This window comes from Plectrocnemia conspersa, unplaced genomic scaffold (genome assembly GCF_051122295.1).
Source record: "Plectrocnemia conspersa isolate PC_06_02 unplaced genomic scaffold, ASM5112229v1 ptg000014l, whole genome shotgun sequence".
Taxonomy (NCBI): domain Eukaryota; kingdom Metazoa; phylum Arthropoda; class Insecta; order Trichoptera; family Polycentropodidae; genus Plectrocnemia; species Plectrocnemia conspersa.
Genome location: NW_028277178.1, coordinates 27,169,559 through 27,195,221, shown reverse-complemented (window position 1 = coordinate 27,195,221; position 25,663 = coordinate 27,169,559). Strand labels below are relative to the sequence as shown.

Genomic DNA, 25,663 nt, shown 5'->3' with positions numbered 1-25,663 from the left:
TCTCGCTCTGTCATACGCACTTGTGCATCTCACTCGCACACGTACAACTGAATCCGTGAGAGAAAAAAAGGGATATACTCAAACATCCCTCTCTTGCGAAATTCTCTCACAAAGTGGTACAGCCTGGGCGCGTGAAAGTTAATGGCAAAATTTAGGATAGGCAAATGCACTCTTCCAAAGGATGTCCCTGAGTACCAAAATAAATACGACGTGTTGCGCAAGTTTACAAATTATTTCATTCCAAGATTTTATTAAATTTCATTTGAGTAGTTCATAAACATTTGCCCGAATATTCGAATATTCATATACTTGAAAATAAGGGAAATAATTATTTGGTGGACGGATGGCGGATGGCGACGGGTGGTTATTACACATAGGTTGAGTTGCTGCAGTAGTATTTTTATTAAAAGTTTATATTAGCTTACATCAGCGCTGTCCAACTTCTTTTAAGCCGCGGGCCATTTTTCTTTAGCAGACATTTCGGGGGCCAAAGAGGATGGTAAATAAAAAATCAGTTAATGTCAATTCAAAAGTTATTTTATTTATACGAAAAAATTAAGTAAAAAATAACACATAGCTAGAAATAATTTATTAGTATTTTTAATATTTAGTATTATAAAAAATGTTTTCGTATTTTAATGTATGATGGGTAATTCCGAACACAATTTTCTATTTTCTTTCACATATGTCGCGTCAAATATTAATTCTGACAAAATTTTGTCCCCCAATGTTTGATGAAAATTTTGCTGTAAAATGTAGAGATCGCGAGCCGCAAAAACAGTTTCGCGGGCCACATGCGGCCCGCGGGCCGCCAGTTGGATAGAACTGGTTACATATTTGTTATTGAGATACAAGCGAGCGAACGACGGACGAAGTACCACCGGCCGTTATTTTCCCGTCGAGTTATTGGAGTGCTGCAAAGTTTTGGCAATAAAGAATGAATAAATAAATGATAAATAATTCCATACAATTTAAATATTCGATTGATAATCTTATTTATGACGTCAACAACGATCGTCATAAGTGTTTATTTGCTGTTATTACGAACAAAAATATTTCGTTGCATTGAAACCAAAGGTGTACCACACACAGAAAAAACGGAATAAAATATTTAAACAGCAATAAAGTGTTTCGCTAGTTCTTTAATGTTTATGTTTAAATAAATCATAAGTTTGATTTAAATATATAATTACTAGGAAATCTACTAATGTAACATTATAAGCCCAATATGCTACAACGGGTTGTCAGTTAAGAATTGTAAAAATATTAAACAGAAATTGAAGTGTAGGACATAATTTATTAATAATTAAGAAATATTATTATATATTTTAACTAGTAAATTCTCTGCCATGCAGCATACACAATCAGATTCACCTTGTAGAATACGTTATTCCGATCACTTAAAAGAACAGCATAAATATGAAAAAGCAAAACTAGGATATAGGTATTAGCTTATTCTAGTGTTCTCGTTTGGTTTTTATTTCCAGTTTAAATCAGAGGATTGTTAGTTAAAAGACTGTCAACGTGGTGTTTACTTTTGATATACATATGCAAATAGTAAAACAATTTTGAGTAGTAAAATAAAAAAAAATTGCTGTTGTTTTGATTGGCGGTTATGGTCGCGCTTATCTCGTCTTAGAGCCCCGAAGCTTCGGGCTGACGGCCCCGCGCACCTAGAAACGTAGCGGAAAATCAGGGCTCGGCCCTTCTCGGGGGCCGATGGCGGCTTTCCTGCCGTCAGAGGTGGCTCGGCTCGTGCTAGGTGAGTTCCCTCTTTTGTCGTATAAACACCGATCGCGCTTTCGGTGCGATCTCCCGCGGGAACTGTGGTCCCGCCAATTTTCCACCTGCCACTTTTTTTTTTTTAGCGAATCGCTCGTATTATGCTCGAAACGAGAAAGATTATCAATCGGTAATGCTATCGTATAACCTTAATTTTCAGGCTACCTGGAAAGCGAAGACTGCCAGGCCGCTTACGATGAATTCCTCAACGAATGCAGACACTTGGAGGAGTGCAGAGGGCGAGGTTTCTTCACCACTATCATGGGATTATCGCTCGCGGATATCCTCAACGAATATTGTGCCATCTTCTCATACAGTAATACAATCTACTATGTTCACTAGCTAAATTGTCAATACAAATAGTGTGTCATTATGTTAATTACTCATATAGATCATCTTATATTATATATATATTATATATAAATGGCATACAAAACAGTAATCTTTCAAATCAATTTTCAAATATTTATCTTCGGAAATCTTGTTTGTTTACTATTTTACCTGAAATGCCAGATCTGATTGGTTGCACAATTATTATTTATAACTGTATTTAGAAGTAATTCAGGTGTCCAATGCCCAATAATTCAGGTTGATCAATAAAGATTGCAGGTTCCAATATTAAGGTGACCAGATTTTGAAAATATCAAAGGACAAAAAATGGTTATCTTGGGATTTTTTTTGTTCATTTAATGATCCTGTGGGAACTTAAAAAGAGGTCATGGACATTTTTGTTTGTGGAAAATCTAATTTAATTTAAATAAATAAATATGAAGAGCGATGATCTCAAACCAATAATATAATATATAACAATAATCTTGTAGGGTATGATATTTTTCAAAACAATCTGGAAGATGTAGGTTTGTGCTACTAGGGATTACTATAATACTGTTGTTTTCAATGCCAGTATTAACAAGAAAAAAAGCAGTATTGACATTATTATTATTATTATTCTTATTTTAATTGCTTGATAAGCACCGCTTGCATGTTTAAAAATGTTTATTGACTTTGTTAATTGATCGAATATTAATGTAATATTCGTTTATACTATCTCAAATAAAATTTAAAAAATCTTAGGATAAAACCATTTATATACTTCAGCAACATAGGTAGTCGTTTTTCTCTCAAATGTACTCGAGTGACTAGTTCCGCTTCAAAATCCATGGTCTTTTATGCACCTTTATTTTGTTTTAAAATGCGATCAATGAGACTTCTCAACAAAAAAATGCTTCTACGCCTTCGATAAACATTTGTAAATAAAATGATTGTCAGGGGTATCTACTATGACCGAAATTCGCAGAATTCGTTCGTTGAACGAAACAAAATGTCTGAAAGATCCACCTGTTATTATTATCTCGACAGATGTGCGTCGTAAATGTTTGTGAAGTTCGTGTAACTTTTTTGTATTTGTTTCAAGGTGCAAAGATTTTATTTCAATCAGTTTAATAAATCGATCGCGATTAATTTATTTCTAGTTATTTAATTTATATACAATTCTGACCAAAGATCTGACCTTAATGTATATAAAATTCGTTCTAAACATTATTAGCTATTATATATACAATAAATTTGATAAAATTATGTATTTAAAATGTTCCATTCATTTTACTGAATTCTGGTGATTTGTAAAACTGAAATGAAATCCCCGATCAAAATGTATGTAAAAAATAAATTAAGCACTTTCCTTTTGATTCCCTTAGTGATCAGTAATTTACACAGCGTACTGATATGCATATTTTATATAATTCAAAGAGTTTTAACGATGATGAAAATAATTAATGAATAATTATTATTAACCAATAATTCATTTTTAATTATATAATATTTTATGGACAACTAATTTATTTTTACACTAATTGGTTAAATAAATTAATATCTATAAAAATCAAGAATTATTTTTACAAATATTCGAATACTTCATCAGTTTTCCATTCAATATTCGAATAGTTGAAAACTACGAATAATTGAGAACCCTAGTACCGAGGGAGTATAGTAGATATAGTATTTCATAGAGTAAGATTTTCAAAATGTTCTGGACCATTTTATACCGGAAAGCAAAGAAAATCAAAAAAGTTTGCCAAAATGGTTATGTATGAATTGAATGAATACCAACAAATTTCCATTATGAATCGACATTTTTCTGCTATTTTCTGCTATCAGGCTGGAAACAAATTAGTGGAAATGACAAGTTCTGAAATGTGAAAGTTTCAGATGAAAGTGTTGTTAGTGCAATGTGTTCGCGCTTATATACTTATTTTGAATTTAGGGGAGGTGCTTTGCTCTTTTCTATTTTCGATTGTCTGTCTGATTCAATACTTTAGGGCCGAAATAGACCATGCTACTTATTTTAACGGTTATAATGTAAACAGCTGTAAATTTAGCAATTTACTGGTATGACGTTGAGTAAGATTATATTTGTATACTCTTTTTGAAGAACTGCTAATAACAAAAATAACTCTTGGAATAATCATATCGTACTTTGAAGGCAACAGTAGATATAATTAAATAATGTTAATGAATAGGTTCATCTAATGTCTGTATCAATTTACTTTTCAGTATCCAAATTAAAATGTGTCGGCGATCTCAAAAAAAAGCTGTCAAAGTGTTTGCGCTTATCGGACAAGATCACTATTATCATCGAAAATCTTAAGGACGATGCCGAAATAGATAACAATTTGGTTTTTCGGTCACCTAGGTAAAAACAATGATGCTATTATTACTCAGTGTAATGAATGTGTATAAAATGAGTATATTTTATAGAAATCGAACGCTGGAATCGCGCAATCGGTATAAGAGAACTCACAGACGGTGCAACAGCGCTGACAGCATTGCCACAGATGCAACGGAGAATTCTCATAAACATTACCTGCCGAAAGAAATCAAGAAGGATGATTTGAATAAGAATGTGTCGACTCGATCTGCTGACTGTCTTATTGAAAGTACAAATTTATCAGATCTTCCCGGTAAGAGTCGTATATCTTTTTTGTGCTATTTAATAATAACTAATTCTATAATAAAATTTTGTACAGGTCATAAAAAAGATTTTGAATCCGGTGACAAAGAACAAAATGCAAAAATATTATCAACAGATGGCAAGACCGATCATTGTAAGAGGAATTTGAGCGATGTTCCGACAAAAAAATACTCGAACAACGACTTGGATCAAGATACGGAAAAAAACTCTCCATATAAGAATTCTTCGACAAACAATGAAACAGATTTTAGATTGTCGTTGGGCTTGGTGAGAAATAATGATTTATCGTTCAAAAATTTAAAGACTCCAATGAAGAGAGGAAGTGTTAAAAAGAATAGTTTATCATCATTAAAAAAGTATAATTTTGATACTGGGAACAGCTTAGATGTGGTACGTGTATATTTATGATAAGTAGATAAAAAGTAAAGGCAACCTTTGCGTAAAATATTGTTGTGTATAATTGATTTATTAACTCTGTTAGTACCCTTTGAATTCTCAATTTCAAAGGTAGTTAGAACCCAGTGATATACCTGTTTTGAAGCTTTTTTTACAATTTTTGAAACTTTTGTATATTTTTGAAATATAAAATGAAACAATAAAAAATAATTAAAAATGAGGAAGAAGAAAAATAATAAAATGTTAATCACAAACCACTTATATTTCATTTTCATATTCATAAATAAATAATTCAATTTTAATTTTGTCGATTGACGTGTTTATAACCTAACATGAAATACATCAAGAATGTTAAAATCTAACATAAAAACTCATTTTACCATCAAAATATCTTTAAAATTTGATAATACATTTTCAATAGCAGATTTATCAACTCGGGTATTATAAGAGTTAATCTAATAAATCTGGCTATACCTGATTAATTTAACTTTATAATAAATAACTTGCCTTTACTTTTTGACTTGTTTTATGATTTTTAATATGATTATATGATTTTCAGACACTTAAAAATGCTCTGTTGGATTGTACAGAGTTGCACGAAAAGATTGCTAATAACATCAATCAATTGATGGGCAGCACTTTTGATAGTTATTTGAAAGTTACCAATTCACCTGACAAATCAAAGGAATTTCCAGAATACAAAGAAGCTTTGACAATCGATGAGGAAGCTCAAACTAATCTCATTAAGACAGTTGTCGATAAAACACAACAAGATCCCTTATTTGAACAATTATTGGGTGAAGTTTTAGGTTAGTATTAACATTTTATATGAGAAGTGGCTATTTAAAAAGTGGTTGTATTATTCAATATTTGAGGAATGTTCTTTGAATGTGTCTACTGTTTTCATCTTCATCTTTTCATTGGTATTGAAACATGTATAATTTGCGTAATTATTGTGTTGTTTTTTACTGCTGTTTCAGTGAAATAATAGAATACTTTTTCACCATTAGATATATATTTCTACCAGCGAAAATATAATATAATTTATGCATTAGTAAAATTATATGCTGTTCTATACTGTTTAGTTTTCAGGTTCAACAGGTGTAAATTTGGCAACCTTGCTTTTGTCATTTCGCATTTCGTTGTCAAATCTCCTAATAGTTGATTGTGATGCTTTAGTTAATCCAGTAGCATTTACTATCGTCACGTACGAAAGCACCAGTTGGCCAGTCATTAAGACTAATAGGATTTTGTTTATTGCGCTTTTAACGCTTATTATTATCATGATAATAAATGTGAGACAAAATTAAAAAAATCTTATAATAAAATATTGATATCTGCTAAATTTGCTTCATCAATAAATATAATGTAATAAATATTTAAAAAAGAAAACGTAAATTTTTTTATTTAATTGGTCCACTTGCGCTGAGCAAAGTTGTCATATACGTTCCAACTACTACATTGTTATTTCGACATTCGCAGTGCACGGATGTCTTCATATTGAACAGACTTCTTCAAATTGTTATCGCTATGCATACTTAAATGATAACGATTGATAAATTATTAATTTTGATAGCTTGTAACTCACTATTTTACATAACAAGAATATAGTAACATTTCTAATTCTTCTAAATTTATATTTTGTTTGATAAGTATATGAAACATCTTGTACTTTAGAGCAAATTGGTGGCAAACCCAAAGTTGTCATCTCTTTTTCACTTATGAATAATGATGAAATGGATAGACCTCAAAGTGACTCTGTTAAAAAAAACGGACTATAGTCTCGAATCTTTCGTCCAATTAAGATAATATCCTGCTACCGAGTCCACCTCATTTTTAGAGGGTAGTGTATCGTTTTATGTAGCCACAGTATGTAAGTAGGTATTTCAATATGTTTCTTAAATTGAAAAATATATTCTGTTCGATCATAGCTACAATTGATAGTGCGACAGGATCCGATTCAGATGTTTTGAGTAGACCGGAGACGAGTACTCCTGAAAAATCCGGTGCCTCGGCGTAAGTCAAATACTAAATACTCAATAATGATAGATTTCTACAATTATAAATTGATTCACAGGTTAAGTTCGCCTGGTTCTTCGTATCGCTCAAATCTAGCCGAATTGGAAAAAGCTATGGAATTACAAAACTTTACCTGGAGACAAAGCTGTAATGATAAAGGGCAAAAGGAAAGCTGTTCAGATGTAAAGAACAAACATCCAAATATATTGCATTGTAATAGACCAAGTGGCGGTAAAAGAATGGACATATTGAAACAAAATTACAAGGAAATCGTATCAGAGGATGGCGACGATTCGATGCCGGTGTCGGATTCCATACCAAACCAAAGTCATTCAAAAGTTATTATTTTATCAAACGAATTGATAGATACTAATGAAAACACTCCGCCTAAACCATTAACTTCCACAAATTCCACAAAAAATACCACAATAGAACAACACATAACAAAAGATGTGAAGTTTAACATTGCGACGAGTTCGAGCGATCGAGGAGGTTTGAGTGAAACTAACACCACCATTTCGCCATCGATGATTATACCTATTAGTCAGTTAGTGATGGCTGACTCGTCGTCGATCGCTCCTATCCAGACGATGGGAAATATTCAAAATATCAGACACACTATTATAAGCGGAAAACCTTCGGAATTGATTATTACAAATACCCATCAAAACGAGTCGTTTCACACAGACGCCAAAATTATGAACATGCCTACGATTATAATGCTAAATTCTTTCGATACTGAACGAGGTAAAATATATTTTTAAGTATGTATTTTCGATTTTTACTAATTGTGCTTTCGTTTTAGATTTATCGAATGCGGTTATTGTGAACGATTACGATGATAACTCGGTAATAATACCTGGAGGTAATATTGTGTATAAAAACATTTCTGATGATAATCTGCCGTCAAAAACAGATAATGGTTCGCTGGCCATCAAAACTTCGCCCGGTAATTTAGTATCGATGTGTAATTTAGATAGAATCTTGTCACTGGAGAAATATAATTTAGAGTTGAAAGTTGTAGATTCAAATGGTGTTAATTTCATATCAAACGTTGGGAGCATATCTGGTGCAAAGACTCTCGATGTGGTTCCGACCATTGCCGACAATGATAATGTTATCAACGTGGAGTTGGTGAGTGGCGAAGACAGCGAATGTGTTTTAGTGGAAAGTTTGTTCGAAAATAATAAAGAAGTGATCGACGTTAACAAGATGAAAACGCCAGACAAACAACCGACGAAGAAGATGTGTACATCGTCGCCGATACGGTCGCATATTAGGGTTTTGGATTTTACTACACCGGATCATAGTATTACCAAAAAAATGCCGTATACATCCCCAAATATTCTAAAGAATAGTAGAAAGCCTTTTAATTCTGATAAATGTAAATCGAAACTCTTTCCACCGTTGGTTGAAGAAGATGTGATAATCGAGAAAGACACGGAATTAACTTCAAGCGAAACTGTGAAGGAGAGTGAACCCATTAAAGAGAAAGCTGATAGTGAAATCAAAGATTTAAATATTGTAGAAGCTAAAACCGTCTTCCCAAAAATTCATATTATTGATGAACAAATTAACGGCTCTAATGTTGTTAAAATTAAAGCTGAAGTAAATGCTAAGGAAAAAAGTGATGTGAAAGAAAAATCGAGTTTATGGGACGAAAAATTAAGAAGTTTTCTTCCCATACTAGAGGAAGTTACTGTATCTAAAAAACGTAAAAAGAAAGGCATATCTATCAAGCCGAAGAAAGCAAAGTTATCCGATTCCATTGAAAGCGAAAGTAAGATGATTGAAGCTGCTTTGATGAATAAAACCACAGATAATAAATCAGATACCAAAAAACGTAAAAATAAAAAAGAAAAGCAAAGCAGATCAAAAAAAGTAAAAAGCGATTCTCCAAAAGTTGCCACTGTAGATTTAACGCGAAGTTTCGATAAGAAAATTGCTATGCTGGAAGAAGATTTGAATTTAAGTAACAATACATTGTCAGACAATGCTGGGGATACTACATTAAATAACTCGGTAGATACTTCAATCACACCAAAGAACGCACCCAACTCCAAAAGTTCAAAAGTTAAAAAGAATGCGCTTCGTAAGAAAAATTTAGATTTGAGCCGAGAAAGTGCCGTACTTGTTGGCGGATCTAGAAGTAAAAAACCTAATGTTGGTACTTTTAAGGTAAAGTTGCACGAAAGAAATAAAAAAAACACACCAGATAATAGCGCAATAGGAAAATTAAATAAAAGCACAGGGAAAAATGTTAGTTTTGATAGTAGTGATGATTCTAAAATTTTCGAAGTTAATAAATTAAATTCTTTCGAAGAAACAGACGGCAATGTAATACATATAACACCTGATTTTCAAAGAGAGTTGCAAATGTTTCCTAATAGTAATGCAAAACGCAATATAGGACTCTTGTTAGAGACTCCGTTGAAATCTAGTTTACTTAATATGTCTTTACCTACGCCTAAATTTTTGAGTCCAAATGATAATTTAGAGCCGATTTCTACTGTCAAGATGTTGGGCATTCCTACTCCCAATTTTGGTGATACACCTAATTTATTCAAAGGCAAAGATACCACACCACATTCTCAATCATCAAAGCACACAGATTATTCCAGTTGCGGATCGTATTATAAACCTGACGAAATCGAGGATAGTAATGATATATTCTCAAATAAATCCAAGAAAGAAACACTGGAATGTTTCGAACCTGTTAATGAAAAAGTCGATGAGAATTCTATAAACACGAGAGTTTTAAGGCCGAGACCGCTCAAAATCTACCATCGTAGTAAGTCACCACCCGCACCTAATAAAAGTCTTAATAGATCACAACATTTGAAAACAAAGAAGAGCATCGATAAGAAAGTTGGCAAAAAAGAAACTCTATCGTCGAAAGAAAATCAATATAATGATTTGCTTTCAGATTCAGATGATAGTGTATCTGATTTTGTCGATGATTCTAAATCGATTAATGAAACAGCTTCCCCATTAACTATGTTGAAGAATAATGTAGAAGTCAAACCACCGATTCAAGCTGGCAATAAAAAGCAGATGTCTATCGAGCATTCAAAACATCTTGAAGAAGTAAGAAAACGGACATTATCAAAGATTAATTTAGAAAAATCTATGCCTTTAATTAAAAATAGAAAGTCCATATTAAACAAATTGGGAAGAAAATTACCTGCAAAGAAATTGCCTGTTAAGATTTCAAAAAAAAAAATAGAACAAGTAATTAAAAACAAACAACAATTAGTCAAGATCGTTGTACAAAAATTAAAACCTGCTCCTGAAGATGAAATTCAAAACATTACTGATAAATTATTAGCCAACCCGAGTATATCCAAGTCTCGAAGAAAGTCTTCAACTCCGAGGAGATTAGAAAAGTTTGACAATTCCGTCAAGAGCAATGATGTAGTTAGGAATATATTATCCGAGTTGAGTGACACTGAACCACAAAATCTAATCAAGACATCTAGAGTTACATTTGATAGTAATATAAAAAATGTGATTGATATTCAAGACGAAATTAAACTACGAGAGATTGAAAAATCTGATAAGTCTGCAAATGATAAGAATTGTCAGCAGATTGAAACTGTGAATCAAAGCGTTGATTTAGAATCGCCTAAGAAAATAGAAAAGGTGTTAAATTCCGTCGAAATATCAGAGGATGTTCCGGAATCAAATAATGAAAAATACGCAGAGAACGTATCATTGCCAGAAAATATATCAGTTGAAGTGATTGATAAGAAAATAGATGTTGAAGTATGTTCTGTAAATAATTCTTTAAATATTGAGTCAGTAGAGGATGAACAAGAGGTAATTTGGGGCAGTTCAGAGTGTCATAGTAAATCGTTTAATTATCATACTGTCGTGTTTGATAAGAAGAAGGCAATCAAAACACCTCGCAGTTCATTATTTGAAAATATTAACTTGAAAGATTTGATTCTAAATGTGGATATTTTCAACGATGAATTAAATGAAAATGAGACACGTTTGATTACGGTGTTTGATTTTTTTCCTATGTTCGATATACAACCTAATATTAAATTAAAGAAATGTAAGAGTAAAAAAGCCAAAGCTAAAGAGGCGAACCAGAGTCGTCCTCTTCAGGTGCTATTGGACGAGATGAGCTGTTCGACTAGCGAGTCTCTCTCGCCGTTTAAATCAATTACGAAACAGGTTGAATCCTTACAATCGGACGACGAGACGAGCAGAGCTGTCAAAAGTTTAGAAGGCGTATTCACGCCGGTTAAGATAGATCTAAAGGTACCCGAAGATAATACGCAACAAAATATTTCACTCAATTCAACGGAAGGCAAACAAATTTATGTCGATCAGAATGATGAGCTAATGGACTTTTCTATTGTAGGGTGTAAAAAAGATGATGTGAAACAGCAGCCGATATGTGAAGGTACAGAAGAAAAGGCAATAAATCCTGCTGATAAGGCATACTTTAAGGGAATAGATATCGAGGCTGTGCTTAGTCAGATTCATGGACCTGAGTGATTTGATGTAATCAAAGCTTTACATGTAAATGCTCTACAATACTGTCAAGATTTGGTTTTAAGAAAAAATAAATTAATTACTGTGATATAGCCATTAGTGAAAAGAACTGATTTTTTAATATTATAACATCTAAATGTTTATTTGGCTCGTATGATATAATATTTAATTGGTTAGTAACTTGTTTGATTTTGGTACTTCTATTATTAGCATGTTATGAATTGAAACTATCAAGATTACCTATCTATTGTAATATCAATTACCATTTTCTGAAGGTTACTTACTGTTGATTTGTGAAAAAACACGATTTTAACTGTTGCCTATTTATTTCCTTAGTTTCATTTTCATATTAATTAGTTTTAGGATTGGTTTTTAATATTCATTATTATGTTTTGTAAATACTATTAATATTATATATAGATGTAACAGTGCATTGTATGAATATGTAAATTCATAGTATTTTTGTACAAATGATTCACCATGTGTGAACATACGTGTAATTTTTTTTGTTTGTATTTAATTTTTGTTTAAGAAATAAATTTATTTTTAAATATCAACATATTTTATTGCCGTTCTAGTTGGATCGAGTTTTTTGTATAATACTCTTATATAAAGCACATATAATTGTTAAAAATAATACATCATGATTCAATTTGGGAAAGTGTCATTGAGAGAATCAATTGAGTGTCGCTTTGCGACGCTCATAACTTTTTAAGGTCTCCGTGTTCCAAAGTAGGTGACGCCTTAATTAAATGCTGCAAGACCTCGAAATTATACTATGGTTATAATTTTCCTGGATGACCTGGGGTGTTATGAACTAAAAAAAATCGAGTTTTTAATTAACAATAATAAAACATTAACGAAATAACGTTTTCTTAGAAATATAATTTTTTAAAATAGTTCCCTTTGTGCCGTTATTTTTTTTTCTAAGCGAGTAAGTTTTAGGAAAGTTTTATTATCATGCCTTTTTAATTGAGTAGCACTACTTTCATAAAAAACAATCATTAAGGAAGGGGGTGAATTTAAGATTTTGTTTAGGGCTAACTGTTTTTTGTTGAAATTATTTGTAAAGAACTGTTAAAAGGATCATACAATGATTTATGTTATATTTTTGTTTTCCAACATTAACCATTAGCAAATTCTTCACCCTCATTAAATTGCAACATTCAAGAGAGTAACCGTTGTTGCTAAATTTACACAATTTAAAACCTACTAGTGGGTCAATAAGTCTAATCAGACAAAAGCAAAGATTCTAGTCACGCCCCGAATCATCGGTATTGGTAAAATAATCCCGACTCATTCGAAACTAGTGTTTCACTTTCGACTTAATATTTATGAGAATTCGCATCAAACAGCACTATGTGGAATTGATCGTGACGATCATTAGAAGCCCGAGGATAGTAGCCCCTTTTACATCGACCGTTCGATCTAGTCTAGCTAAGCAGTCACCCAGAATCTCCAAGAGTTAATAACTTGGTGGCATGTATATATCATTATTATTGCATATTTCGAAAATGATTTATATAAATAAACCATTGGTACAAATAATAATATTAGGAGTTACGGAACTGCAGCATCCCTTTGCCTCAATAGTCATGGTGTACACAAATTCGCATATTTCACTAGTCATATTTCCAGGGAGACCCTAACGTAAAGTTTGAATAATCCATACAGAAATATATTGTATATGTACTAATAATATTATTCCTAGCTATCCGAAAGACGACGGCGTGCTGTGACCTGTTAAGCGAACAGAAACGCGTGGACATTAATCGAATAGGTAATGTACTAAGAAAAAGTTATTAGTTGCTCAGTTGAGTTCATAAATTCTATAAATTAAAGTGGACACAAATAAACCAACAATAACGGTAACCATATTATGGGTTACATGAAGTTAAATTACATAGGAAAAAACTACGCAAGGAAGAAATTACACACGGAAAAGATTACACAAAGAAAAAATGATATGTGATAAAATTACACAATAAAAATAAGAACTTCTATAAATATCTTTTGTTGACTTTATTAAAAAGTAATTTTAGTATTAAAATTCGATTTTTGCCCTATTACCGGTACTACTACTGGAATTACTGCAATGTATAATTTTTCTCTGTGTAATTTTTTTCATATGTAATTTACGTTGTGTAATTTTTTAACATGTATTTTTTTCATGGGTCATTTCATCCCAACACAATTATTATACTGATGAGAGTTTGAATCCATTAATGTGTGAATAAAGCAGAAATCTATTTAAAAGCAAAAATGCGCTTATTAATAACTCTAACCGTTTCTTTTTAGTGTTGTGGAGAGCCACTTTGTAAAGGACCTATTCTTGAAACTCGTGTAATTACTGTGACCAAAAGTGATTATTTAACAATAGTGCGATTAAACAAAGGCTCTCGTTACGACCTGAACTAAAGGGTTCCCTCATAAATAACAGGCAAGGATTCTCCGGTGCATTGAATAAGTATTTATTTGTTATGAAACGGTCACGGAAACAAAATATCACCGTAAGGGCACAACCTTCCGTTACACAATTCTTCGACAATCAAGCAAATGTCACTTTCTAAGGGCGTATTCTTATTTTGTTTTTCTAGGAAGTGAATGCAGCGAAGGACTGGATGATCGCTGCATGATTGTGATTGGTGAGCATGATTTGCAGCCCTGAATACATGAGCAGTCACAAGCAGTCACTTAGCAGACTCACCCGCCCGCGGACAACATACTGTCATGGGCGCTCATATCTTGAGAGAGACTTCGCCATACAAGCACCGTAACAGAGAGGGATCAAAGTTGCTGCCACGCCACCTACAAGACCTTTGAAGATCTTCCACCGACAACATCCCTGCGCCAGCTTCTCCACCACTGTTCGGAGCAAACATCTCGCATAGTCATAGTCTGTCGCAATATTTAATATAATCTAACAAAATTCTCACTAGTTTCCACCTGCGTTTCTTAATTAGATTTCTCAATTATTACTTCCCCTTAGTCATTACAATCACAGTCGCTTGATGTGACAAGACTTTATTGATCGATGAATGCTTCTCTTATAGTTAATTTTAGGGCAATTATCATATTGGACATCCAAATACACATAAATATTCAAATAATTCAACAACAATATCATCTAAAGTCAACTATTCATGTCAAGAATACGCAAAAAATATTTATATAGCTATAAAGCTATGAACATGATAAAGAGGATTTGAAATGATATGTATTTTAGTTTTATTTTAATAAAATGTTAATAAAAATATTTTTTGGTTCACTCTGTACATGTATTTAACTATTTAGTTAAAATATCCTAGAAGCTTTCGTAGGATAATGCATAAAGCATGTGCGGGGTCAAGCGATGAAATTTTTCATTGGTTTAAAATTTTTCACGTCAGGTGGCGAGTGAGAGGCTCTGCTGCATACTTCATGAGCGACATTTTTCTGGCAACGGCGTCTGAAAAGTGCCTGAAAAATGCAGCCATACTATATCCTCAGTGTGACCATGAATAAATGAACGACAAGCATCGCTGCAACTCTGAAAAAATCGCTTGCAGAGTCAACTTGTACTTGAAGCTAGAAGATACAGGTTTTTTATTAATCACGATCCCTAAAATATATTGTTTATTCCAAATTCAATTAGTAATGTGTACACGTGTCCATACACACATTTGTGCATCCGAGCGCGATTTTTCTTCACCATCGAATTCCGTGGGAAATCGTCAGACTGAAGAACAAATCCCTCAGCAAAGTGCATTCAATCGTTTACGCTCATTTCAGTGAGCTTGCATATTTACTAATTTTCCGACTCGTTACACTTTATAACAAACTGGCCACTGTTCAAATCACCCCACCTTTTTATATACATAGTTAGAAAACCCATTTTTTAACAATTTCAATATTGTAAAAATAATAAAGGATGAGTTCGAATATTAATGAAAATCATTCACAGCTATTTCTGTACATACCTTAATTGCTACATTTATTACATGTATTTTTTTCAACATAGCGTAACTGCTATAAACAATATGATAGCACAACTTTGACAACCTATTGACGTATCTTTTGTAATTATCGGACGGACGCGTAATGCTGGACTTTGAATCTAGCTTTTACAAGATGATCGTTTGTAAGGCTGGTTAGATCAAATTCACCGTTTTTTATTTGTCTATGCTTCCTCGAAGGACTAGTATAAAATATGTGACACTTGGTCACATCCCCAGTCATTGGATAGCACGCGACGAACAGGCAATCATAGAAGACTACAGCGAAGACTCTCGGACATTTGCCAATTCAACTTTGCCGCCTAATACTGGCATCTACATTTTTATGTGCATATTTAGTGAATTATAAATTCGTACAATGAATTGTTTTAGGATTTTATGGCATCTTGTTGTCTGCAAATGTCACACCATTTAACATTTTTTGTAAAAAGGATTCAACATCAGGTCCAAATCAATGAGAAATTGTAACAACGTTTGAACATAAATACCAATTTAGCCAGTACTTACAATATATGTATATAGTTATTTATGTTTTATCGAATTATCATGTATATATTGTATAAATATCCGATTCTAATATTTTTTTACCAATTCTAATGATTATTGTTCTTGAATCAATATTTAAATTCGCTGATATAAAGCAAGTTTGCAGGTTTACTATTTTTATCTAAGCTGAAATGTAACGGTAAATCCATCAGACTATCGAACATTCTTTGGTGTTTAAAGAACCAGGAACTGCTCTGACTGTCCATGTCTGGTGGGTACAATTTCGAGACGGTCGATGATTGATGGTGCTGAGACGAATTGGAATATCCACGCGAACCACGGCATTTGCATACACTTACAAAGCCGTGACAAATGGCGTTTTTGCATGTCGTCTTTGGAAAAATTCGACTTCTAAACTCGAAAGCAAGTGCAGCGACCACACAAATCAACGTACTATATATGTATATATGGTTTTACTAACTTTTCTGATTGCGCATGAAAATAAAGAAAACGTTCTTTCAATATCATATTTCAAAATAAAATATCATTATCTCACATCAATTGAAAATAAACTTCACGTTCACTAAAAATAAACAATATGACAATTAGTACATGATAAAAATAACAGTTTAGATTTAGTTATTTTTTCAAGATGGTTTTGGTATTTATTGGACTTGAAGTCTCAAAAACACTGATTTGTACATGTGTGTATGTCATTAACTCGACACAATTTCAGCTTGTCAAGCAATTGTGCCTGCCTGTGACTCGTCTGTCAAAACAATGCCTCCTTGGACATCGAGACTACACAGTCGTTTTCGAAAACAATGCATACTTTCAATACAGTACGTACATATATACTATTTATATATACTCGCATCTGTTATATATATAACTTATAGGAAATAGAGTTAACAATTGGTATAATATATTTATTTATTGTAAATCTTCCGTTACAATATGACAGGTATTATACCAAAGCGTAACAACGGAGTAAACACAATCAACAACTACTAAGTAAGTAGTGAGACACCAGACTGAAGTCACTATGTAAATCCGTGACATCTATTTTAAATTAATGCTTATATTACCGAGTTTTGATTGCTGATTTTAATTTGAAGGGTGCCAAGTCAGTCTCGCTACGCCTCTATAATGTATTTTTGATCTGATTCTCATGTCACCATTTCATGATTTTTGGAAATGCATAAAGTCCTATTCATAAAAACTTGTGCATAAAAAAATGCTAAATTGCTCGAAATAATTACACAGCCATGCGATTTGAAAGTTGTTTTGATTGTAAATAGTGATTTATATAGTTTTTCAGGTGCTGATTGTTTAAAAAATAATAAAAAAGAATCACGTACAGTTTCTTCATACTTCTAATTCTGACATTTAGTAGAATGAAATATACAGTGAACCGGTTTTTATGTACAATACATACATATGTATGATATAAAAATAAATATTTTTAGCGTGTTAATACATAAAAAGAGAGTAGGAATCAGAATCAAAAGCATTTGCCCACAACTATAACAATAAAAATAGTGAAAACCAATATAAATCTGTTGTCACCTGTCTGTTTCGCCATCCACCAAACATTTCCCCTTTCATTTCAGTGTATCTTCGGCCCCTTCGTCCACCTACAGTGTGTATCTATGTAGACTGTGCAGTACACGTGTCATAGTGCTCCGAGCTAACTACTTTTTGGTTACAGTGTCACTTAAGAGTGTTTGCACTTGCTTTTTTTAAACGACAATAGCTTCCCGAGGATGTATTAGCACACCGGATTATTATTGCTATATTTGTGGCAATAATACTGTAAAAAACAACAAAGAAACATTTCAGATTTTGTTGAAAAGGTGTACTTTGCTTATTTTGGCATGAAGCTGGTAGAACAGGACAAGATTTGCGTGGAAGAACTGAGAACTTAACTAATATTTACGCTTTGGTGTACCAAAATGCCAAAAATAATGGTGATGACTGATACTTTTACTCTTGTATTGTGCAAGGTTTTAATCTGAAGAACAAAAATGAGATTTCATAGTCTAACATTCCGTCAGCAATACGATCTGTCCCACATGGACCTAAAATATCTGTCCCTTCTCCTCCAGATACCAGATATAGAAATACTGCCATAAACATACAGCAAAGACGAAGTAGTGATTCATATGATCCTGCCAGCAATGATCCAAAACTCCTAAATTTCATAAGGAATCTGCAGAACTTTTAGGTTAAAAAAATCTTGGCACCTGCAACGTTCTTTTAGTGGCTTAGAAGTAGAGAGAGTTTGTTCCTTTTTTTTTCAAAGAGGTGATCTTATTTTGAACATTGAATACAAACGTGACGGCTGGAGGCTTTTTATTCATTCATCAAAAATGAGTCTGAAAGCAGTACTCCTACACAACACTGTGGGACATTCAGTTCATTTGATAGAATGCTACGAAAATCTTGAGTTGATGCTGACATACTTTCATATCCAGCTCATAAATGGATAAAGTAATATCAATGATACTTGGTCAGCAGAGTGGTTGCAAAAAATTCCCACATTTTCTGTGTGAGTGGAACAGTTTTGCCAGAGAGCAGCAAAGTATAAAAAAAACAGCGTGGAATAAAAAACATTTCGAGAGAATGTTTTTTGTGTATTGAACACAAAAAAGTTTTATTTCCACCACTTCACATTAAGCTGGAGCTGATGAAACAATTTGTCAAAGCTTTGCCAAAATGTTTTAAGTATCTCTGTGAGCAATTCCCTAGTTTGTCTCAGGCAAAGCAGAAGGAAGGTATTTTTGTTGAAATCGACATCTGAAAACTTTGCAACAGAAATATATAAAAGTGAGAAAGAGGTGTGGAAAGCATTTAAACTTCATGTAACCAGCTTTCTTGGATATTGTTGAAGATATGTTAAAAAAATTCAAGATCTTAAGCTGTAACATGAATTTTAAAGTACATTTCCCTCATTGACACATGGACTACTTTTCTGAAAATTTGGGTGTAGTAAGCAAGAGCAAGGTGAAAGATTTCATAAGGATATAAAGATAATGAAAATGCGACACCAAGAAAGATGGAATGAGAACATGATCGCAGACAATTGCTGGATGTTGAAAAGGGATAATCCTCAGAAATTTTACAAAAGAAAAGGCGGAAAATAAGTTTTGTTGGAAAGAGATTTGCATTTTTTTGTATCTATGAGAAACTTTTTAAATGATTTTAGTTTTCATATTTGTGTATTTCTGGCATATATTAAGTGACAACATTAAAACACATATATCTTAAAATTGGATTTTGTGGCATTTTTTTATAATATTACTATCTTTTTGTAAAATAACCTTATGTGAGAAAAAATGGATGGATCATTTTTAGAATCAGCACTAAAAATTAATATTATGTATTGTTTTTTGACCATCGTGACACATTGGGATAATCTGTTAGTTAGGTCACGATGGTTTTAATTTACAATTTAAATAAATAAATATTAAAAGAATAAACAACAATTAAATAAGTACTTAAAAATAGTACATAACTAAATTTCTCAAGAAATGAGATCTCAGATTCTTGATTTATGCAAAAATTATCCAGAAATTTTGATAAATCTATTATTAAAAAAACAAGATTAATTTCATCGACAAGCAAATATTATGGCGCAACTTTGTGGAAAGCCCCCTTATATATTTGCAATCTTCCGATTCTCGCACGGAGCGGTTTCTTATTATCTGATTATTATTGTAGCTCTTACATTACCAAAGCAAAGATAAGACTAATTAAATTTAATTTTCAGTTTGCTATTTTTCTCGCAAATTTATCTAGAAATAATTCCCGAAAGACATATTAATCATAACTTATGAACGTCTCGTTTATTGAGAAATCGTTTTATTAAATAATTGCGTTTCTATCATAGACAAAATTATAAAACTAGGATCAAATCTATAATGACGAACAGTTTATATTTCTTCACAATTAATAAAATGTTTCTCCCCCCTGAGAATTTGACAAAAAGTATGTATATATCGTATGTGAATATGACAATCAATCTTAAGCTCGAAGGCTTGCAACAATGTATGTTCTCTTCAATTAAAAATATTAAGGGTACTAAAATAAGACCGTGTCTAAAAACCAAATGCAGTCAATTACACCAACATTACACCCTGATGCATCATGTTTAATAACACGATTCACGCTTCATGCTTATCATCTTTGCTACATATTCGAACATCTAAATTATTCGATGCATCAATCACGAATGTGCCGGATGCATGTATTATAATCCGGCGATTAATTACTATTCCGGGGTTCGAACCTGGGCAAAAAGTAGCGTGATGATACTCGGATGGCGTGGTAAAAAATAATACACTTTCGTGTGATCGTTTTTGTGTGAAAATAATTTTTCGCACGACAAACCGACTGGAGTTGTATGGCAATAATAATAATGCATACGATTAAGCCGTACATCAATATAATGCATACAGGGTGTTTCGAAAACCAGTGTGCATGCATATTTTCTCGCACCTGCGAGATTAAATTCTGAATGGGAAAATTTTCTTGAATTTACGGACAGTGTTCAACGTAGACTAATTGAGAATTGTTCTAAAAAAAATCTAAGGCAAAACTTTTCTCTTTATATATAATTATACGGTGTCCATAGTACGTTGACAATATAATAACATATCAATACATGTAAATAAAATATGAGTACTACGAATTATACCATACAAAACCTTTGCATTGACATGAGTTGTTTGATATATTTTTTACAGATATATCCACAGTGATTGTCGGCAGGTGCTAGTGGATCAACAACACGGTTTTCGTCTACGTCATTCCATGATCACTAACGTTGTGTATTTTATGAAGACGGTGACATAATCCATTGATTCTAAAATCCGGGTTTAAAAATAAAAATTCATCATAAAAATAAACTGCCCCTCAACAGAATAATTTAAAAGAATTTTGTAAGGCTTGGAACGCTCTGTTTTAGATGGATTCTGAGCATTGTATGAAACAAATATATTATATAAGAAATGATTTGGAACAAATAAAATGCCATATAATTGAATACTTAACAGCAAAGTGTAAACACTAGAAGGTTTTCTGTAATACAAAATAAAGAGAAGATGCTTCAAAATGTCCTATATTATTATGCTTGTCTGTAGTGCAAAAAATCTTAATGCGTTCCTTTTCGTCCAATATTAGCACGGCTACAATATAATTGCTGTATTTTGCAAGATTAACGACCCTATCGAATTAAGTGCTCACAAAGGTATCAAAATTAACACACATGCGTTGATTTTCATGCACGGCATCCAGATCCGGAGATAAATCATTAATGTTGAAAGTTAAAATTATTCAGGTGCATATTTTATTTAGATACGTTGGGTAAACCTGTGTTAAACAGAGAATCTTTCTATATTATATTAATATATCTGAACTAAGTTATATAAACTAAGTATATTTTTATTAAGATTTACAAATTAAGCAAACTCTCTCTATAACGGATCATCTGCGTGGTGAGTAAATACAGTTTCACTGATATTGACTAGTAAACTTGTAAATCAATTGTATTAAACATTTTAACTGACCTAGTTAGAAAAATTATATTTATAATAGAAAAATATAGCTTCACTGAAAAATACACATTCACTGCAACAGTTGCGAAACGTCCATTTGGAGTTCGAATCTAAACATATTCTAAACAAATTAACCAAATCTAGTGTTTTTGAACTTTCATTGATGTTTAAACAGCAAATTGACGTTTCGCAACTGTTTGAGTTTCATAAACAATTTAGAGCAGAATATAATTTCACTAGTGCCTATCAGTTAAATTATATTTTCGCTGGTAGAAATATATATGTATTCGGATATGATTTTAATGAAAAAGTAAAAATTATTTTTTCGAATTTTTTTCAGAGAAGAATGATTTGCCATTAAATCGATCTAAAATATTTAAAACCATCAAATCCTATTCCAAACATTGTAAATAAAAAAGGGTAGCCCAGTTCAGTTTCAGATAGTTATCCTTCAAATTTCTAACGTCGGACGGCGTGCCCAGGAGTAGTTTAAATGCTGGGTTCAATCGTGTCTAATTGGCGTATATACAAATATAGCTCCATGGCAGATGCAAGGACGAAGATGCTCCGTGACGACTGGACACGAGGAATCCGTCGGAAAACGGCTCTAATTGGAACTGCTCGATCGACGCGTTTCATCCTGTCATGACCGAAGATCATATCCGAATCTTATCTCGGCGATGGACGTAGTCTTGGTCATCAATCGCGACTTTTCAATACATTCCGCTGTATAGAATTACTTGAAAAATTCTCCCATAGTCAATCTTAAATTGCGCCGTGTTAGAATTAAAAAGTAATATTTCTGGCAAAAATAAAACTTTAAAAGATTGATCTCGTAATGAAAAATTTAATTTGATTACGAAAGTTCTCTTATTTATATTTAGAAGAAGCGAATTAACCTCCAGCGATAAGGTGCAGATGAAAATTAGTAAGTAAAAAATTAGAGAAGTAAATTGCAAAGCATATGATCACATAATAACTGAAAGAGCTATTGTCAAAAATATTTTTCAGGACATGAATAAGCTTCACAACAGAAGCACTACACCAACATCGGTAATGTAAAATAGATTGAGGATCTTTAAAATGACATTACACAACTTCAGAAGCCTTTTTAAAAATTAAAAAAAATCAGATATGCTATTTATTGTTTAAAGGCAGAAATAGTCAGAAGAAGTCAAGGAGCTTGCTTCTGAATTTGATTGAACTTGCTTGTCATTCAATTTATCAATTTAGCCACCATGCATTCAAATGCGTAAATCGGTGACAGGATAAACAAAGACAGGTCTCAAAGTAAAGATAGCATATATACTTTACATGTTTTTAAATGTACAATATAAAAATTACGCTATTAAGTCATTATCGTCGACAGGTACCTGATACAAAAACATAGTTTTAGTATGATACAAATTGGTAACGGACAAAAAACGTGTTTATTACCAAACGACTTTGTAGTCACGTACACTAACTCAAAATATTTAACGACCAAAAAAATTATTATTAGAAACTAAACGGACCATTTAATCCAAGTACGTCCTCGAGCCTTTGTGATTGGGCATTGTAGCAAAAGCGACCGCATAATCTTCTTATAGAGGGGCCATGGACATAAGTACGCAGACAATCAACGAACTTCAAAACATCAGAACATCAAAGAGCTTTCTAACTTGGACTTACTTCATACAAACTACTAAGAGGTGGCTGATATCAAACAGCGCAGAAGCAACCGCTTCTCTCTTCGCATCCAGAGTTGGACCCGCTTCGGAGATGACACGGAAGGAACACGTATAACCAACATATACACACTGTTCATGAACGAGATCAATTGTTGTACAAAAATAAAATAATATCAGACCACTTTTTCTTAAAACAAAAATAAACACCCCTATGGTATCGCGTTTCATACCACAAAACAAGCAATGGAACGAATTACGGTAATAATATTTAATACAGGAAGCATTTTTGCTATCAAGTTTTACAATTTAATCTATTATAATATAGTGTCAAGCCTTTGTTTCAACAACTGCTTCCACTACCATGACTCTTGTAGCTTTGGCTACTTACAGATATTTCACTGATCAAAAATTATTTAAAGACTATATGGTGGGTAAAGACTTTATCTTTCAAAGAATATTTAAACGAAATTCCTGATAATTTTGCTTAAGTATCTAGCTAATACAGCAATGTCCTTCATGCTTAGGTTATATTTGTTGAACACAACTAGTCACAGGTTTCTCTAGGGAGTTTCGGATCCTGACTTTCACTTTAATTTTACTTTCATATTTCTTTATAAAATGTGAAGGCATTGTAAACTTCAAAGCAATTAGTGAAAAGCTTATTAAAGTTTGTTATAATATTCTAGTGAATCATCTGAATTATAAATTAGTATTGAAAGATAAGAAAATAATCTCCAGGAAGCTGAACTATATTATAGAATACTTAAATCTAATCCGTGCATTACTTCCATATTTACTAACCTCTTTTGTGCTCATTGAAGTCCCTCGATTCTAAAATACAGGTTGATGTACAATACATAGTCTGCTCAACCAGTCGATCGCAGCATGATTTTAAGCAGATCTTGCTCCATTCTACAAATGTACATACTTTGACAAATGTCACCTAAAAACATATGAAACACAATTAAAGTATTTGTTGTGCTAATGTATATCTAATATAAAGGAAATATGGATACGTTCTTGCGCATATCTTTGAATACTCTCATTCACCTTGTTACAGAATCATCCACTGCGTGGCGCTGTAGCCGGTCAGTTAATTGATTGCGTAGTTGTTCGCTGGTCACTTATAGAGCAGACGCGACGTTCTGTATTGTGTAATACTCGAGTAAGATCTGAATTCAATATTGAAATTATACACAAATGTAAGATGTTTAAATATATTTAATATGCTATTTGTCATGTTTTTTTCTAATATTTTTTTTTTACTGCTGGTCTATGTATTCCATGGAGAGCAACCTACAAGCGCAGACAATTCTTTTAATAGCGTTTTGCTCGTAAAAAAAATATTTTTTACGGAAAACAAAAATTTGTGGAACTATCCGGAAAAGTAGAGGTCTGCCAAAATCCTTAAAAAATATAAGATTGAGGCCCCTACAGATGAAACATGCCAGAAAAGGTGAAATGCTTATTCAAATTTGGAAAAAAAAATTCAAAATGATATCTACTTTTCATAACAGCCAGATGATAGACACGAGAAGAACCAACAGAACGACCAGCCTTACAATATATAAGCCTCAATGTATAATGGACATATGAAAAGTGTTGATCGCCGATCAATACCTAGTTACCAATTATTAAAAAAACAATGGAATGGATAAAACAAATGTAGTTTGTTTATTTCTTTTCATGCGTATTGTTTAATTCGTTCCGTGTCTATCAAAATCTGAATCTTAACAGTAAAATTAAATTCAAAGGTTTTCTTTTGAGTAAGGCTAACGTGGAATCTATTGATTCTGAAGAACCGGATTCTATCACATCTTGTTGTGCCCGTGCATCGGTCCACCAGAAAGGCTTTCGGATAAGCTAAAAAATCATCACCCAATAAAAATAAAAAGTGGAGAGAAATATGTGAGAAGATAGTGTCGTGTTTGTTCTGCACGTGGAATATTTTTTGCAGAAGTAGTGAAATATCTTTTCATATTGAAATAAATAAAACAGTGTTAATAATAAAAATAAATAAAAATAAAATATAGTGCAGTTTATTAGTGCAATTATAAAAATAAATGTGTCTGTGACAGTTGTAAGCAGAAACGGACGCCGAAAAATTTGGTGAGTGCAAATTATATTATATTATAAATGGATGTTTTTTATAAATTGTTTTAAACAAAAGTGTATAGAATAATTTAAACATACATATTATTAAATTATAAGAAACTGGTTTGTAACCATCGCAACCATTTTCAATTTGTATGAAATATTATAAATGAAAAAAATATATTT

At 32.4% G+C, this 25,663-nt stretch overlaps 1 protein-coding gene across 5 annotated transcripts; it reads left to right on the top strand.

Annotated features, from left to right (window-relative positions):
• The first annotated feature begins 1,632 nt into the window (after window positions 1-1,632).
• Window positions 1,633-12,225, top strand: LOC148226641 (uncharacterized). Of its 5 annotated transcripts, none has more exons than XM_088203372.1 (10): window positions 1,633-1,762; window positions 1,943-2,098; window positions 4,336-4,474; window positions 4,540-4,742; window positions 4,809-5,020; window positions 5,709-5,958; window positions 7,081-7,165; window positions 7,227-7,915; window positions 7,974-8,117; window positions 8,193-12,225. In XM_088203372.1, exons 1-10 carry the CDS (start codon window positions 1,720-1,722, stop codon window positions 11,675-11,677), a joined length of 5,406 nt encoding a protein of 1,801 aa, XP_088059498.1. In that variant the 5' UTR covers window positions 1,633-1,719; the 3' UTR covers window positions 11,678-12,225. The 5 variants fall into 5 exon arrangements, with proteins under 5 accessions (XP_088059498.1, XP_088059495.1, XP_088059496.1 ...); XM_088203369.1 differs by having other exon boundaries at window positions 4,809-5,143; XM_088203370.1 differs by having other exon boundaries at window positions 7,974-12,225.
• The last annotated feature ends 13,438 nt before the right edge of the window (window positions 12,226-25,663 follow it).

Excerpts from the sequence above, each read along its gene's own strand:
- LOC148226641 (XM_088203368.1), top strand. The coding sequence starts at position 1,720 with ATGGCGGCTTTCCTGCCGTCAGAGGTGGCTCGGCTCGTGCTAG. Across the intron at positions 1,763-1,942 it reads GGTGGCTCGGCTCGTGCTAG|GCTACCTGGAAAGCGAAGAC; the intron begins GTGAGTTCCCTC and ends CTTAATTTTCAG. Across the intron at positions 7,166-7,226 it reads GAAAAATCCGGTGCCTCGGC|GTTAAGTTCGCCTGGTTCTT; the intron begins GTAAGTCAAATA and ends ATTGATTCACAG.